The sequence below is a fragment of the Lipophrys pholis genome, assembly GCF_963383615.2.
Source record: "Lipophrys pholis genome assembly, chromosome: 1".
In the NCBI taxonomy this organism is placed as follows: Eukaryota; Metazoa; Chordata; class Actinopteri; order Blenniiformes; family Blenniidae; genus Lipophrys; species Lipophrys pholis.
The window spans coordinates 26,467,266-26,483,242 of record NC_137635.1 but is presented as its reverse complement, the minus strand read 5'-3'; the positions used below and the strand labels follow the sequence as shown (position 1 = coordinate 26,483,242).

At 43.9% G+C, this 15,977-nt stretch overlaps 1 protein-coding gene across 1 annotated transcript in view; it reads right to left on the bottom strand.

The window, feature by feature from the left end:
- LOC308119559 (potassium/sodium hyperpolarization-activated cyclic nucleotide-gated channel 2) overlaps positions 1-15,977 on the bottom strand; it is a gene marked incomplete at both ends in the record, with an annotated part of 79,919 nt that overhangs the window by 25,283 nt on the left and 38,659 nt on the right. Inside the window, one exon of the mRNA XM_080479639.1 lies at positions 3,388-3,606. Coding sequence (XP_080335765.1) covers positions 3,388-3,606 — 219 coding nt within the window. The remainder of the gene's footprint in view (positions 1-3,387; positions 3,607-15,977) is intronic.

Sequence of the window (15,977 nt, the reverse complement as noted above, 5' to 3'; positions counted from 1 at the left end):
AGGTTTAAAAGTGGAATTTTAAAACAAAGTTTAAGAAAAAGTTTAAAAAGAAGTTTAAAGACTGGTAGTTTAAAAAAAGTTTAAAAGTGGTGGTTCAAAATAAAGTTTAAGAAAAAGTTTAAAATGAAGCTTAAAAGTGGTAGTTCAAAACAAAGTTTTAAAAAAGTTTTAAAGTGGTGGTTTAAAACAAAATTGAAAGTTAAGTTGGAAAAGAAACATTGAAAGACTGTTTCAAAAAGTTTAAAGACTGGTAAAACAAAGTTTAAGAAAAAGTTTAAAAAGAGTTTAAAGGCTGGATGTTGAAAATTTTTAAAGACGGGTAGTTTAAAAAAGTTTGAAACTGGTAGTTTAAAACAAAGTTTAAGAAAAAGTAAAAAAAAAAGTTTAAAACTGGTAGTTTAACACAAAGTTTAAGAAAAAGTTTCAAAAAGTTTAAAGACGTGTAGTTTAAAAAAAGTTTAAAACTAGTAATTTAAAGCAATGTTTACAAAAAAGTTTAAAAAGAAGTTTAAAGACGGGTAGTTTAAAATAAGTTTAAAACTGGTAGCTTAAACCGTCCCCCGTCCAGCTCATTAGGTAGAGCATGAGACTCTCAAGGTAGAGGGTTCATGTCCCACTCCGGGCGCCACCTTCCTGTGGGCTCTCCACCTGCAGGAAGGTTCTTAATGGGTCAATGTGATCTGGGTGACGGTGCTCAGACTGACACCACCACCACCCGGAAATGGATAAGAGGGAGAAGATGGATGGATGGATGGATGGATGGATGGATGGATGGATGGATGGATGGATGGATGGATGGATGGATGGATGGTAGCTTAAACCAAAGTTGAGAAAAAGTTTGAATAAAAGTTTAAACCTGAAAGTTTAAAAGAAGTTTCAAACTGAAAGTTTTAAACAAAGTTGAAAAAACATTACGAACAGGAGTTACCTTGCACTTACTCTCGATGCTAACCTGTGATTTTAACTCGCAATGCTAAATCATAATGCTAACTCGTGATGCTAACTTGTGTTAGCATGCTAATTGGCTAGCACACGACTAACAATGCTAACCAGCAGTGTTGGGAAAGTTCAGTTTCTACATGAACTAGTTCAAAGTTCAGTTCACCAATTTTAAAATCAACTAGTTCAGATCATAGTTCCTAATTCAACATTTTGAACTAAATTCACAGTTCCAAAAATGAACTAGTTCATAGTTCTTTTTTTCCAATATGTTGCAGCGAGCTATTACCCTCAGAATACTGGCATTTCCTCGTTGTTGCCCCCCATTCGGTCCACACAAGTAGCAGCTGCAGCGTCACACCCCTACACCTTAAGTACCGTGATTTCCGGACTATTTGAGAGCACTGGGATATAAGCCGCACCCACCAAATTTAAAAAGGAAAAGAAATGTCGGAGATACGTGATGCACCTGAACGCATCACCCAGTATCAGCAGCATGAAGCTTGTTACCCCTTAAAAAGCCGAGTCGTCCTCGGGTTCAAAGCAAGTAAAAAAAAAACAACGTCCAGAAAGTACGGTAACCATACTAAGATGAAGTATTAATGGTGGAGGCAGAGTCTGAGGTGGTGCTGCTGTCTTCTGTTTGTTTTTGCCGCGATGCTTCGCATTTTGATGACGCATGCAGCGGTGCGACTCTGGTGGCTGCTGTTGAACTGTGAGGGCGCCGTTCACTAACACCGGAATGAGCGCCGCTCACAGTGACGTTCATCAGGCAGAAATACAGAACGTTCAGTTCACGTTCGCCCAAAATATAAACGAGTTCATGAACGAACGTTCACTGAACGAGTTCAGGCACAACACTGGGAACCAGCAATGCTAACTCGCATTAGCATGCTAACATTTGTGTGTGTGTGTGTGTGTGTGTGTGTGTGTGTGTGTGTGTGTGTGTGTGTGTGTGTGTGTGTGTGTGTGTGTGTGTGTGTGTGTGTGTGTGTGTGTGTGTGTGTTGTCATGTGGTGTCCTGCAATGTGTGTGAGTCAGCACTGCCTCTTTAAAGCATGAGAGGTTGCCAGGCAGATTAGGGACCCTGGCAACAGATACCCACTCAGGAGACACACACGCCTGAGTGCTGATGAGCAGAGAAAGAGACATTGGACAGCTTCACCCACTCTAACTTTTCCTATGTTAAAAGTTTAACCCATGTTCAAGTCCAAAAATGGCTAAAAACTTTATCAAACGTAAAGGCTCACAGATTGAAATTGGTCTAAGATCTAAAAAAGACGCTTACACATCTGAATAGAGGACAAGTTAAATCAAGTCTTTTGCTGAAAGTATGACAAACCTGTAGGGGTTCAAAGTTGAAGGAGTTTAAAGGTAAGTTGAAAGGTTTTTCCATCCACTTCAATGTAAAAATTCATTTCAAAAAGGTTGACAGATATGAAAAAGTTTAAAGAATTGTGGAGAGCCCACAGGAAGGTGGCGCCCGGCGTGGGACATGAACCCTCTACCTTGAGACTGAGAGTCTCATGCTCTACCAGCTGAGGTAGCCGGGTAAAGAGAATCAATAATACAAAAATATACAAAGGTAATAATCATATTCTTTTTCTATCTTGTCTTTGCTTTTTCCATTTTGTCAATGCTTCTCCTGTTTTTCTCTTTTCCATTTGCTTTTTGTCTTTGCATTTACTGGACGAGTCCAGTCGTCTGGAAAAGACAAAAGCAACTCTTAAAGAGGCAGGCACAAGAATAAGGAGATAATAAGGAGATCACAAGGAGATCATAAGGCAGTCATAAGGAGATCATAAGTAGATCATAAGTAGATCATAAGGAGGTCATGAGTAGATCATAAGGAGATCATAAGGAGGTCATGAGTAGATCATAAGGAGATCATAAGGAGATCATAAGGAGGTCATAAGGAGGTCACAAGGAGATCATAAGGAGGTCATAAGGAGATCATAAGGAGGTCATAAGGAGATCACAAGTAGATCATAAAGAGGTCATAAGTACATCATAAGGAGATCATAAGGAGGTCATAAGGACGTCATAAGGAGGTCATAAGTACATCATAAGGAGATCATAAGTAGATCATAAGGAGGTCATAAGGAGGTCATAAGGAGGTCATAAAGATATCATAAGTAGATCATAAGGAGGTCATAAGAAGGTCATAAGGAGGTCGTAAGTACAACATAAGGAAATCAAAAGGAGATCATAAGGAGGTCATAAGTACATCATAAGGAGATCATAAGGAGGTCATACGGACGTCATAAGGAGATCATAAGGAGGTCATAAGGAGATCATACGTAGATAAGTAGCTGCCACCCACAGACTCGGCTCCTCCTCTCATCTGCTCATGAGTGTCTCCAAGTCGTCAAACCTCCTTTTCAGGGCCATTTAAGGGTTTTAATAAGCAAACAGGAGCAGTGAATGAGGGCGGAGTCGGTGGCTCACCTTCTCCTGATACTGCCGTCTGGAGGAGTCCAGCGACTGGATGAGGGCGGTGGCGTGGCCGATGAAAACAGCATAGCAAGTGGCTCCGACGATCATACTGAGCATAGTGAGCCAGATGTCTGAGAGACTCTCCGGGGCCTGGCGGCCATAACCGATGCACAGCATGTGGCTCATCGCCTTGAAGACGGCGAAGGAGTACAGCTCGGACCAGGTGTCATTCTGTGGACCAGAAAAACAAAGACAAACGCACAGTTAACCACAGCCAGGGGACACTCAGGTTCCAGCACAGGCCACCAGCGCAGGCCGCCAGCGTCCAATCACACTCATACAAATGACAACTCCAGGGACGGAGCTGCATGAGAAGGAAAAGGAAACAGCATGAGGGACTCCTCTGAGGCCTCATCAGTCCAGGGGAGGGGATTTCCTCAGAGAGCAACGATAACAAGACTAGCTTCAGTGTGTGTGTGTGTGTGTGTGTGTGTGTGTGTGTGTGTGTGTGTGTGTGAGGGAGTGTGTGTGTGTGTGTGTGAGGGAGTGTGTGTGTGTGTGTGTGTGTGTGTGTGTGTGTGTGTGTGTGTGTGTGTGTGTGTGTGTGTGTGTGTGTGTGTGTGTGTGTGTGTGTGTGTGTGTGTGTGTGTGTGTGTGTGTGTGTGTGTGTGTGTGTGTGTGTGTGTGTGTGTGTGTGAGGGAGTGTGTGTGTGTGTGTGTGAGGGAGTGTGTGTGTGTGTGTGAGAGTTGACCACCCAGCTGTGGTGATCCATCACCATGTGACGAACACGACTTTCCATGAACAAAATCCTGGAGCTTCTGATCAGGACGTACGTCCTCATCTATTCACAGACCGACAGAATAATCTTTTTTTTTTAATCTGTGATTTTGTTTTGTGGATCTGAAATCTGCTTCATGATGTGTTTCTGCCCACTCTTATATTTTACAATCTTGTGTGTATAATGTACGTATTGTTGCCTCAGTGTTTCCATATGTTTGTGCGTTTTTGCAAGACGAGCTGAGAGCTGAGGCATCATCTGATTAGGATCCTTCACAAACAAACAAACTGTGGCTTCCTATCTTCAGAGCTTCGCACCGCCTGTTACTTCCTCAACTGTTCTGCTCTTCATTCTGGCTTTCTGTGTCGCTTCCTTCTTAGATCTTGTGTTCTTTTCTGTATCTTCTTGTTTTTTCTTACAGTTTCAACTGTACACTGATCATCTCACATTCTGCATTTTTCTTTTCTTATTTGATCAACTCCTGACTATTATTTCATCATTATGAAATCAGCACATTTCCTGCAGGACGTCACTACGAGCACAGCTCAACACCATGTCGTACACATGTCGTACACATGTAGTACACATGTAGTACACATGTAGTACACATGCCAGGCCTTCCGGGGGCACCGTAACTCTGCCACAGAAATGGAGTAGAAGACACAGAGAATACTCCTGCTAATCCTTGGAATAGTTTGATCATCTGCCTTATGGCTTGGTTGGTCATCTCCCAATCGGAAGGTTGAGGGTTCGATCCCTGTGCCGATGTGCCTTGAGCGAGACACTAAACCCCAATGCTGGCAGCAGCCTCCGTGTGTGTGTGAATGAGTGAATGTGATTAAATGTGTGAAAAGCGATTCAGGAATGTACCTTATTAAAGACAGTAGCTTAATGCATCTAAGTGACATCACAGGGGGAGGCGGGGTTAAAGGACAAGAGGTGGGTGATGACATCACAGAGAGGGTCGTGGGGTTAAAGGACAAGAGGTGGGTGATGACATCACAGAGAGGGTCGCGGGGTTAAAGGACAAGAGGTGGGTGATGACATCACAGAGAGGGTCGCGGGGTTAAAGGACAAGAGGTGGGTGATGACATCACAGGCATAATATACGGAGACGGCTCATTGACCTGTGCTGCCTGTTGGAGCTGACATTGCAGCTGGAAGCCATCTTGGATGGGTCACCCCCGCCTCAAGTCCATTTATTTCTACTGAGGAAGGGTTAGTCCAACTATAATAATCATCACTCACTGAATTTTCACACACAAAAATGTGCTTGATGCTTCTTCACAAAGACATATGATATGGCATATTAATAAATGTATAAATTAAGAAACAATTTGATTGATCAGTTGGAGTTGGCTCTCGATCTCTCACACACATGTGTAAACAACAATAACACATCTATCTATCTATCTATCTATCTATCTATCTATCTATCTATCTGTAACATGTAAAAAGAGGTTGTGAGTATGTCTACAAGAGTTACAGAAACCAGGGAGAGGTTTTAATCAGAGCAGAGTCATGATGCTCACAGCTTTATGCAAAATATCAAATATATATAAATCATCAGACTGAGGTTCACGTTCAGAGAAAGGCTGAGAAAGGTTCACTGGTCGGCTCTCTTCAGCTTCTTTAAGATTTTGTAAACAAAACATGAGCAAAGTTGCTCGTTCTGCATTAACTCCTGTTGACTCTGCTGCTCGCCGAGAGCAGGAGGTCCCATCCAATATGGCGGCGACGCTGCATCGCTGTCCAGCACGGAATGAGGCGTCTCTCCTTTATAATGTCTATGCATGACATCACGGGGAGGCCGGGTTAAAGGTCGAGAGGTGGGCCATGACATCACGGGGAGGCAGGGTTAAAGGTCGAGAGGTGGGCCATGACATCACGGGGAGGCAGGGTTAAAGGTCGAGAGGTGGGCCATGACATCACGGGGAGGCAGGGTTAAAGGTCGAGAGGTGGGCCATGACATCACGAGGAGGCAGGGTTAAAGGTCGAGAAGTGGGCCATGACATTGCGGTTTTGTCCGTCCACATTTCAGCATTTTAAAATTCCTTTTGTCTGGAACCTGTTTTTTTTAAAAACCTGTTTTGAGGACAAAACAATAGTTCCATGAAGTGCGACCCTCAATCAGCTCCTCTGTGTTTCCTGGAAAGTGTCTCAAACTAAACTCTGAATATAACTGCTGGTTCCCCGTTAGGATCGTTCTCCGTGGAGTCTGCATGTTCTCTCTCTGCTTTCTGTCAGTACACAGACAAAGGTTTGCCTCGGATGGTGGTGGAAAGTGCTTTTCTACCGATTGCTGTGACGGACTCATCAATAATGAGTCCGGCGGGGCGGAGGAAAGGCTGCGCTCGTCTCTGAGCATGGCCTGGTGGAGCTCTGCCAGGAGAGCATGAGGAAGCAAGAGTCCAGAAATAAAGCAGCTCCACCATGTGGGACCAGACTAAATGCTGGAGGTGAAAACAGAAAGAGAAACAGTGGAGTGAAACAGACTGAATAATAGATGAACTACGAGCACTTTGATTCAGAAATAGCACCGAGAAGAGAGAGGAGAGCCTCCATATCGTCCACACAGATTCCACTCTGGGAACCAGCCATTGTGCTGCTGGTGATCAGCCGCAGAGAGGCTGCTGGAGGTGGACCGATAACGCAGAGCTTTTAGATGTATCACTCCCTGTCCTGAGGACGCCTCCAGAAACAGCTGCTCTCCCCCCAGGAGTAAGAGCCTGGAGACCTCCTGGGGCTGGAGAGCACTCGTCCTCTGATACTCTGATACTCTGATACTCTGATACTCCGATACTCTGATACTCTGCACGCAGCCACCACGATATGTAGAGCACAAAACAACAACAGTCAAAGTGAACGTGTCAATCCAAGTCTTTCCACTGTGGACACCTGAGGACTGGGAGTCGTTCTAATGAGCTTTGTCTTCATAATATCACAAATACCACCGGGCCGGTCCCACGTCACAAAAAACATCAATGGTATTAGATAGAGACGTCCCCATCACACTTTATGTCCCCGATACCGATCCGATCTTTCAGAATTGAGTATAGGCCGATACCGATACTATCCCGATCCGATACTTACATTACTATTGCAAATATACTCAATAGTGTATTTTTGGAGCAGCTAAGATGTCTGAAGCTAAAAGCACTATTGGTAGAAGCTTTGTTTACCTAGAAATGATTGTAAAACTCACTTATTGAATCAAACTTCTTCTCAGAATGACTTAAACATAAATGCTCTGAGGCTCCAATGTAACTTCTTTGTGTATTAAATTCCAGTTTACCTTAAAGCAGTATGAGAGGTTTGACCTGAATGTCACCAACATTTACATTTCAATGTGAATTATAAACATTAGAAACAGATGCTCTATAATCTGATGTTAGAGGGGGATGCTCTATAATCTGGATGTTAACGGGAGAGATGTGCTCTAGAATCTGGATAGCAGAGGGGGAGGATGCTCTATGGTCTAGATGTTAAAGGGATGAAGATGCTCTATAACCTGGATGTTAGGGGAGGAAGGTGCTCTATAATCTAATGTTAGGGGAGAAAGATTGTCTATGATCTGATGTTAGAGGAGGAAGATGCTCTATGTTCTGGATGTTAGAAGAGCAAGATGATCTATAATCTGGATGTTATAGGAGCAAGATGCTCTATAATCTGGATATTAGAGGACTGTGATCTATAATCTGAATATTAGTGGAGGGAGATGCTCTATAATCTGATGATAGAGGGGGAATATGCTCTATAATCTGATGTTAGAAGAGGATGATGCTCCATAAACTGATGTTAGAGGAGGAAGATGCACTATGATCTGATGTTAGAGGAGGAAGATGCTCTATGATCTGATGTTAGAGGAGGAAGATGCTCAAAATATACATGTTAGAAGAGAAGATGCTCTATAATTTGATGTTAGAGGAGGAATATGCTCTATAATCTGGATGTTCGTGGAGGGAGATGCTCTATAATCTGATGTTAGAGGAGGAAGATAAACTATAATCTGATTTTAGAGGAGGGAGATGCTCTATAACCTGGGTGTTAAAGGGGGGAAGATGCTCCATAAGCTGGATGGTAGAGGGGAGGATGCTCTATAATCTGGATGCTAACAGGATAAGATGCTCGATAATCTGGATGGTAGAGGAGGAAAATGCCCTATGATCTTATGTTAGAGGTGGACGATGCTCTATAATTTGGAAGTCAAGAGGAGAAGGATGCCCTATGATCTGGGTGTTTGGGGAGGAAGGTGCTCTATAATCTGATGTTAGGCACGGAAGATGCTCTATAATCTGGATGCTAGAGGAGGAAGATGCTCTATAATCTGATGTTAGAGGAGACTATACTCTAGAATCTGGATGTTAGAGGAGGAAGATGCTCTATGATCTGGATGTTAGAGGAGGAAGATGCAAATGATCTAAAATCTGATGTGTGCGAAGGAAGATGCTCTACAATCTGATGTTAGAGGAAGATTTGTGTCCAGCGTGTGTCTCACTGGTGACTTCACTACAACTGAGATCACAAACAAGTTAACACATCGACTACTTGTTGCTTTCACCATCGCTAAGAAAATAATCAGCTCTTAACATGAACCAGTGGCAGAATCCTTTGATGGAATACTTTTTACTGGAAAGAATTACTGCTCCAAAAAAACAGCAATTGATTGACTTCACAGAAAAATGATCACCTTTTCTTGAGGCTTTAAATATTATTTAAATGAATATTTGTCTGTTAGTGGATGCCATATTGCAAAAAGGACCAGCTCCCCGTGGTTTGGTGGGGTTCCTCAGGCCGACGGCCTCTCGGCTGCTGGGACTGGGGTTCCTCGTTTCTGCATCCGTGGGGCTGCTGGGTCTTTTAAGTCACCATTAACCCCAAACATGTTTTTCACTGGCATATTTAAAGAAAAAGAAACATGCACACGGAGGGAGAAGAGGAAAAGCTTCTCACAGAAAGTTCTGTCACTTGAAAACTTTGCTTTGACACTTTGAATGCATGGAAATACTTTATTTCCTCTATGAAGCAAATCAGAAGCTATTAATTAGGCGAAGACGACAGATTGTGAGCTTCACAATGTCAACTCTTGTGGTGAAGTTCACACTGAAGACTGTGAGATCCCAGAGAGGGAACACCTGAGCGCCATCTCACTCATGGATCCATTCACTGAGACCAGACAGCAGCTTTCACTTCTCCTGTTCAGTTGCCTTTAATGACTAACCCTAACTCTTTAATGACTAACCCTAACCCTTTAATGGCAAACCCTAACTCTTTAATGACTAACCCTAACCCTTTAATGACTAACCCTAACCCTTTAATGACAAACCCTAACTCTTTAATGACTAACCCTAACCCTTTAATGACTAACCCTAACCCTTTAAAGACTAACCCTAACTCTTTAATGACTAACCCTAACCCTTTAATGACAAACCCTAACTCTTTAATGACTAACCCTAACCCTTTAATGACTAACCCTAACTCTTTAATGACTAACCCTAACCCTTTAATGACTAACCCTAACCCTTTAATGACTAACCCTAACTCTTTAATGACTAACCCTAACCCTTTAATGACTAACCCTAACTCTTTAATGACTAACCCTTTAATGACTAACCCTAACTCTTTAATGACTAACCCTAACCCTTTAATGACTAACCCTAACTCTTTAATGACTAACCCTAACCCTTTAATGACTAACCCTAACTCTTTAATGACTAACCCTAACCCTTTAATGACTAACCCTAACTCTTTAATGACTAACCCTTTAATGACTAACCCTAACTCTTTAATGACTAACCCTAACCCTTTAATGACTAACTCTAACCCTTTAATGACTAACCCTAACTCTTTAATGACTAACCCTAACCCTTTAATGACTAACCTAACTCTTTAATGACTAACCCTAACCCTTTAATGACTAACCCTAACTCTTTAATGACTAACCCTAACCCTTTATTGACTAACCCTAACCCTTAATGATAACCCTAACCCTTAATGACTAACCCTAACCCTTTAATGACTAACCCTAACTCTTTAATGACTAACCCTAACCCTTTAATGACTAACCCTAACCATAACCCTTTAATGACTAACCCTAACCCGCAGTACATCTGAAATGCTGCTTGGTTAAACTATCCGTGGCGTGTAGATCGGGCTGAACTGCATTTGCGATAATATCGAGATGATAGGATTTTCTAATCGCAAGGGCTGCGATTTGACTGCTCACGTGACGACTTGCGCGTCCTGCTCATGTCGTCTGCCCACCTTGCCCGAACAGGCGAGTGGTTTTCAGGGATGGGGCCGATCCGATCTGGGATCGGGTTCTGATAACAACGTAATTCACGGATCGGAAATTTCCGATCGAACCTGCAGAGATTTCTTTTTTCTTTTTTGTTCCCCTTGTCCTGTTCGGCAGCTTGACCAAACAATATGATGTGATCTAGAACCTTCTGGAGTCAGAACAGTTTTTGTTCTTGAACAGGAAGAGACCTGGAGTCTCCTCCTGCTGCTGCTTTATTAGAAGTTGGTATGGCTGCTGTACACGACCGGGGGAGAAGAGAAGAGAAGTTGGGGGGGATAACATACAATACCCTTGTTTGTGCTACATATATTATTTGCAGTTATCACACTGATCCAAATACTTTACAACTGTTATTACATTAAACCAGCCTGAGCAGCTCTATCTAGACAGGAACATGATTTTCTAGATTAACCAGCCTGAGCAGCTCTATCTAGACAGTAAGATGATTTCTTAGCTTAACCAGCCGGAGCAGCTCTATCTAGACAGGAACATGATTTCCTAGATTAACCAGCCTGAGCAGCTCTATCTAGACAGTAAGATGATTTCTTAGATTAACCAGCCGGGGCAGCTCTATCTAGACAGGAACATGATTTCCTAGATTAACCAGCCTGAGCAGCTCTATCTAGACAGTAACATGATTTCCTAGATTAACCAGCCTGAGCAGCTCTATCTAGACAGTAACATGATTTCCTAGATTAACCAGCCTGAGCAGCTCTATCTAGACAGGAACATGAAGCAGGAACATGAATTAACAAAGAAGCAACAACAAAAGAGGAACATGATTTTGAGTGTTTGAGCAAATGATGACAGAGAACAAGCAACTTCAGAAGCACCTTTCATGAGGAGTGGAAATATTGTGAGATACACCCACATCCACCCCAGCCCCACACAGTAAGCCACCCCCACCCCAGCCCCCACCCCCACACAGACACAGACTCACACACTCACACACTTGGCGAGGAGTGATGCCCCCCGCCCCCAGCCGGGCCCCCACCCGGCCACCGCGATATCCCATCCTCCACTAATTCAACAGCGAATGGGGAAGGAGCACCGCGCCCCAGCCCCCCCACGAGCGCCACGCCCGAGGGAGCGCGCCCCCCGTATTCCAGCCACACTCACCCCGAGCCGGGGTGAGACCCCAGAGGGAGGTGCTGGGGGAGCCACATCTCCCACCCTCCCCCCACCCTGTGAAAAAAAATACTGTATCAGGGCTCGACATTAAGGCTCGCTCGAACGTCCGGGGCAAGTAAAAGCTTTACTCGGGCAATTGAATCATCGACCTGCCTTGACTGAACGGGCTAGTGGTTTTTAGTGATGGGGCCAATCCGGGATCGGGTTCCGATACCAACGTATTTCACAGATTGGAAATTTCCAACCTGCAGAGATTCCTGATCCATGATCCTGGTCTGCTTCATGGTGCTGAAATGACTCCACAGTGTTTCCCTGCTGCTGCTCACTCAGTTTCCTCCTCACTCAGCTTCGTCCTCACTCAGCTTCGTCTTCACTCAGCTTCGTCCTCACTCAGCTTCCTCACTCAGATTCCTCCTCACTTAGCTTCCTTACTCAGCTTCCTCCTCACTCAGCTTCCTCACTCAGATTCCTCCTCACTCAGCTTCCTCCTCACTCAGCTTCCTTACTCAGCTTCCTCCTCACTCAGCTTCCTCACTCAGCTTCCTCCTCACTCAGCTTCCTTACTCAGCTTCCTTACTCAGCTTCCTCACTCAGATTCCTCCTCACTCAGATTCCTCCTCACTGAGATTCCTCCTCACTTAGCTTCATCACTCAGTTTCGTCCTTACTCAACTTGATCACTCAGCTTCATCAATCAGCTTCCTTCTCACTCAGCTTCCTCCTCACTCAGCTTCATCAATCTGTTTCCTCCTTACTCAGCTTCTTTCTCACTCAGCTTCCTCCTCACTTAGCTTCATTAATCAGTTTCCTCCTCACTCAGCTTCATTAATCAGTTTCCTCCTCACTCAGCTTCCTCCTCACTCAGCTTCCTCCTCACTTAGCTTCATTAATCAGTTTCCTCCTCACTCAGCTTCCTCACAGCTTCCTCCTCACTCAGCTTCATTAATCAGTTTCCTCCTCACTCAGCTTCCTCACTCAGCTTCCTTGTCACTCAGCTTCCTCCTCACTCAGCTTCATATCTCAGCTTCCTCCTCATTCAGCGTCATCACTCAGCTACCTCCTCACTCAGATTCCTCCTCAATCAGCTTCCTCCTCACTCAGCTTCCTCAGTCAGCTTCCTCCTCACTTAGCTTCCTCACTCAGCTTCTTCCTCACACAGTTTTATCACTCAGCTTCCTTCTCACTCAGCTTCCTCCTCCCTCAGCTTCCTCCTCACTCAGCTACCTCCTCACTCAGCTTCCTAACTCAGTTTCTTCATCACTCAGCTTCCTCCTCACTCAGCTTCATCAATCAGTTTACTCCTCACTTAGCTTCCTACTCATTCAGCTTCCTCACTCAGCTTCATCACTCAGCTTCTTCCTCACTCAGCTTCATCCTACTTCAGCTTAATCACTCAGCTTCCTCACTCAGCTTCCTTACTCAGCTTCCTCCTCACTCAGATTCCTCCTCACTCAGCTTCCTCCTCACTCAGTTTCCTCATCACTCAGCCTCCTCACTCAGCTTCCTCCTCATTCAGCTTCATTACTCAGTTTCGTTCTTAATCAGCTTGATCACTCAGTTTCATCAATCAGCTTCCTCCTCACTCAGCTTCCTTCTCACTCAGCTTCCTCCTCACTCAGCTTCATCAGTGAGCTTCCTCCTCACTCAGCTTCCTCACTCAGCTTCTTTCTCACTCAGCTTCCTCCTCACTCAGCTTCCTCCTCACTTAGCTTCATTAATCAGTTTCCTCCTCACTCAGCTTTCTCACTCAGCTTCTTCCTCACTCAGTTTCCTCAGTCAGCTTCCTCCTCACTTAGCTTCCTCACTCAGCTTCTTCCTCACTCAGTTTTATCACTCAGCTTCCTCCTCTCTCAGCTTCCTCCTCACTCAGCTTCCTCACAGCTTCCTCCTCACTCAGCTTCATTAATCAGTTTCCTCCTCACTCAGCTTTCTCACTCAGGTTCCTTCTCACTCAGCTACCTCCTCACTCAGCTTCCTCACTCAGCTTCCTCCTCACTCAGCTTCCTCACTCAGCTTCCTCAGTCAGCTTCCTCCCCACTTAGCTTCCTCACTCAGCTTCTTCCTCACTCAGTTTCCTCAGTCAGCTTCCTCCTCACTTAGCTCCCTCACTCAGCTTCTTCCTCACTCAGTTTTATCACTCAGCTTCCTCCTCTCTCAGCTTCCTCCTCACTCAGCTTCCTCCTCACTCAGCTACCTCCTCACTCAGCTTCCTAACTCAGTTTCTTCATCACTCAGCTTCCTCCTCACTCAGCTTCATCAATCTGTTTCCTCCTCACTTAGCTTCCTACTCACTCAGCTTCCTCACTCAGCTTCCTCCTCACTCAGCTTCATCACTCAGCTTCCTCCTCACTCAGTTTTATCACTCAGCTTCCTCCCTCAGCTTCCTCCTCACTCAGGAGCTTATCATGAACTAAAGCTGGAAGGAGAAGAACATTTAAAATGATCAAAGGAGCGGAATGATCAGCTGACGGATCAACAGACCTCCAATCACAACAACATATCTTTCACTTTTAACAAGGAAGGTTTAACGAGACCAAAGCCTTTAAATTCATCTCGTTTGAAATATTTACATACGAGAAATAAGATTCACTTTTCTTAAAGATGTTTCACCTTAAATGAAAGATGCAGTTTACACATGAAGAGTTAGGAGATGATTGAAATGAAAAGCATTGACCTCTTTTAGTACCAACATATCCACACAGAACATAACAGTCCAAACAGAACCTAACAGTCCAAACAGAGCAGAACCTAACAATCCAAACAGAGCAGAATCTAACGATCCAAACAGAACCTAACAGTCCAAACAGAACCTAACAATCCAAACAGAACCTAACAGTCCAAACAGAACCTAACAGTCCAAACAGAGCAGAACCAAACAATCCAAACAGAGCAGAATCTAACGATCCAAACAGAACCTAACAGTCCAAACAGAACCTAACAATCCAAACAGAACCTAACAGTCCAAACAGAGCAGAACCTAACAATCCAAACAGAGCAGAATCTAACGATCCAAACAGAACCTAACAGTCCAAACAGAACCTAACAGTCCAAACAGAGCAGAACCTAACAGTCCAAATAGAACCTAACAATCCAAACAGAAGATAACAATCCAAAAAGAGCAGAACCTAACAGTCCAAACAGAACCTAACAGTCCAAACAGAGCAGAACATAACAATCCAAACAAAACCTAACAATCCAAAAAGAGCAGAACCTAACAATCCAAACAGAACATAACAATCCAAAAAGAGCAGAACCTAACAGTCCAAATAGAACCTAACAATCCAAAAAGAGCAGAACCTAACAGTCCAAACAGAACCTAACAGTCCAAACAGAGCAGAACCTAACAATCCAAACAGAACCTAACAGTCCAAATAGAACCTAACAATCCAAAAAGAGCAGAACCTAACAATCCAAACAGAACAGAACAATCCAAAAAGAGCAGAACCTAACAGTCCAAACAGAACCTAACAGTCCAAACAGAGCAGAACCTAACAATCCAAACAGAACAGAACAATCCAAAAAGAGCAGAACCTAACAGTCCAAACAGAACCTAACAGTCCAAACAGAGCAGAACCTAACAATCCAAACAGAACAGAACAATCCAAAAAGAGCAGAACCTAACAGTACAAACAGAGCAGAACATAACAATACAAACAGAACAGAACCTAATAGTCCAAACAGAACCAAACACTCTTTGGAAACAAGAATCTGTTCTGAACGGCTCACCTGGTGAACTGAAGGTTAAATGAAAAAATAATGTGTTTCAATAGTTCAAATCAATGCACATTGAGTTTTTAGTCTTTTCTATGATCAATATTGAGGGTTTGCGCTCTCCTGAAAATAGTCCCTGAATGTCTCCTTTATTCTCGTCTTCCCACAGAGGTGCCAGTAATATTTATTACTGTGTCTCTGTGATCAGACCACCATTACTGAGTACTGATTCAACATTACAGGAAACCACAATTTATCCCAACCAGACGTCTTGGTTTTCTCCTGAACAACATCCTGAGTGTATTTATACACACCAAGCTTCTCTTTGCTTCCAGCCGATGATGTAGAGGATATCCGCCCACATCACCAGCTCATTAACTAATTTTAATGCCAATTACTTCTGTTCAGTAATAAAAACAAGACGGACTTCACCTCTAAGATTTAGGAGCACTTGTAGCCGGCCGAGGTTCTGGAGCAAACCCAATCAGTTTAAAAGCCCATTTGGAGCAGCGCCGGTGTGTGGCTCAGTGAAAGACGGGCCGACAAACAAGCACCTTTTATCTTTCTGAGAGAGACGTGGCAACAAAGAGCCAGCTGCAGGGCCGTGGTCCCCTTTTATCTCCCCGTCATCGCCGTGGAGCGAGGAGCAGCTCCAACTGCTTCACCCGCGTGCTGAAACCT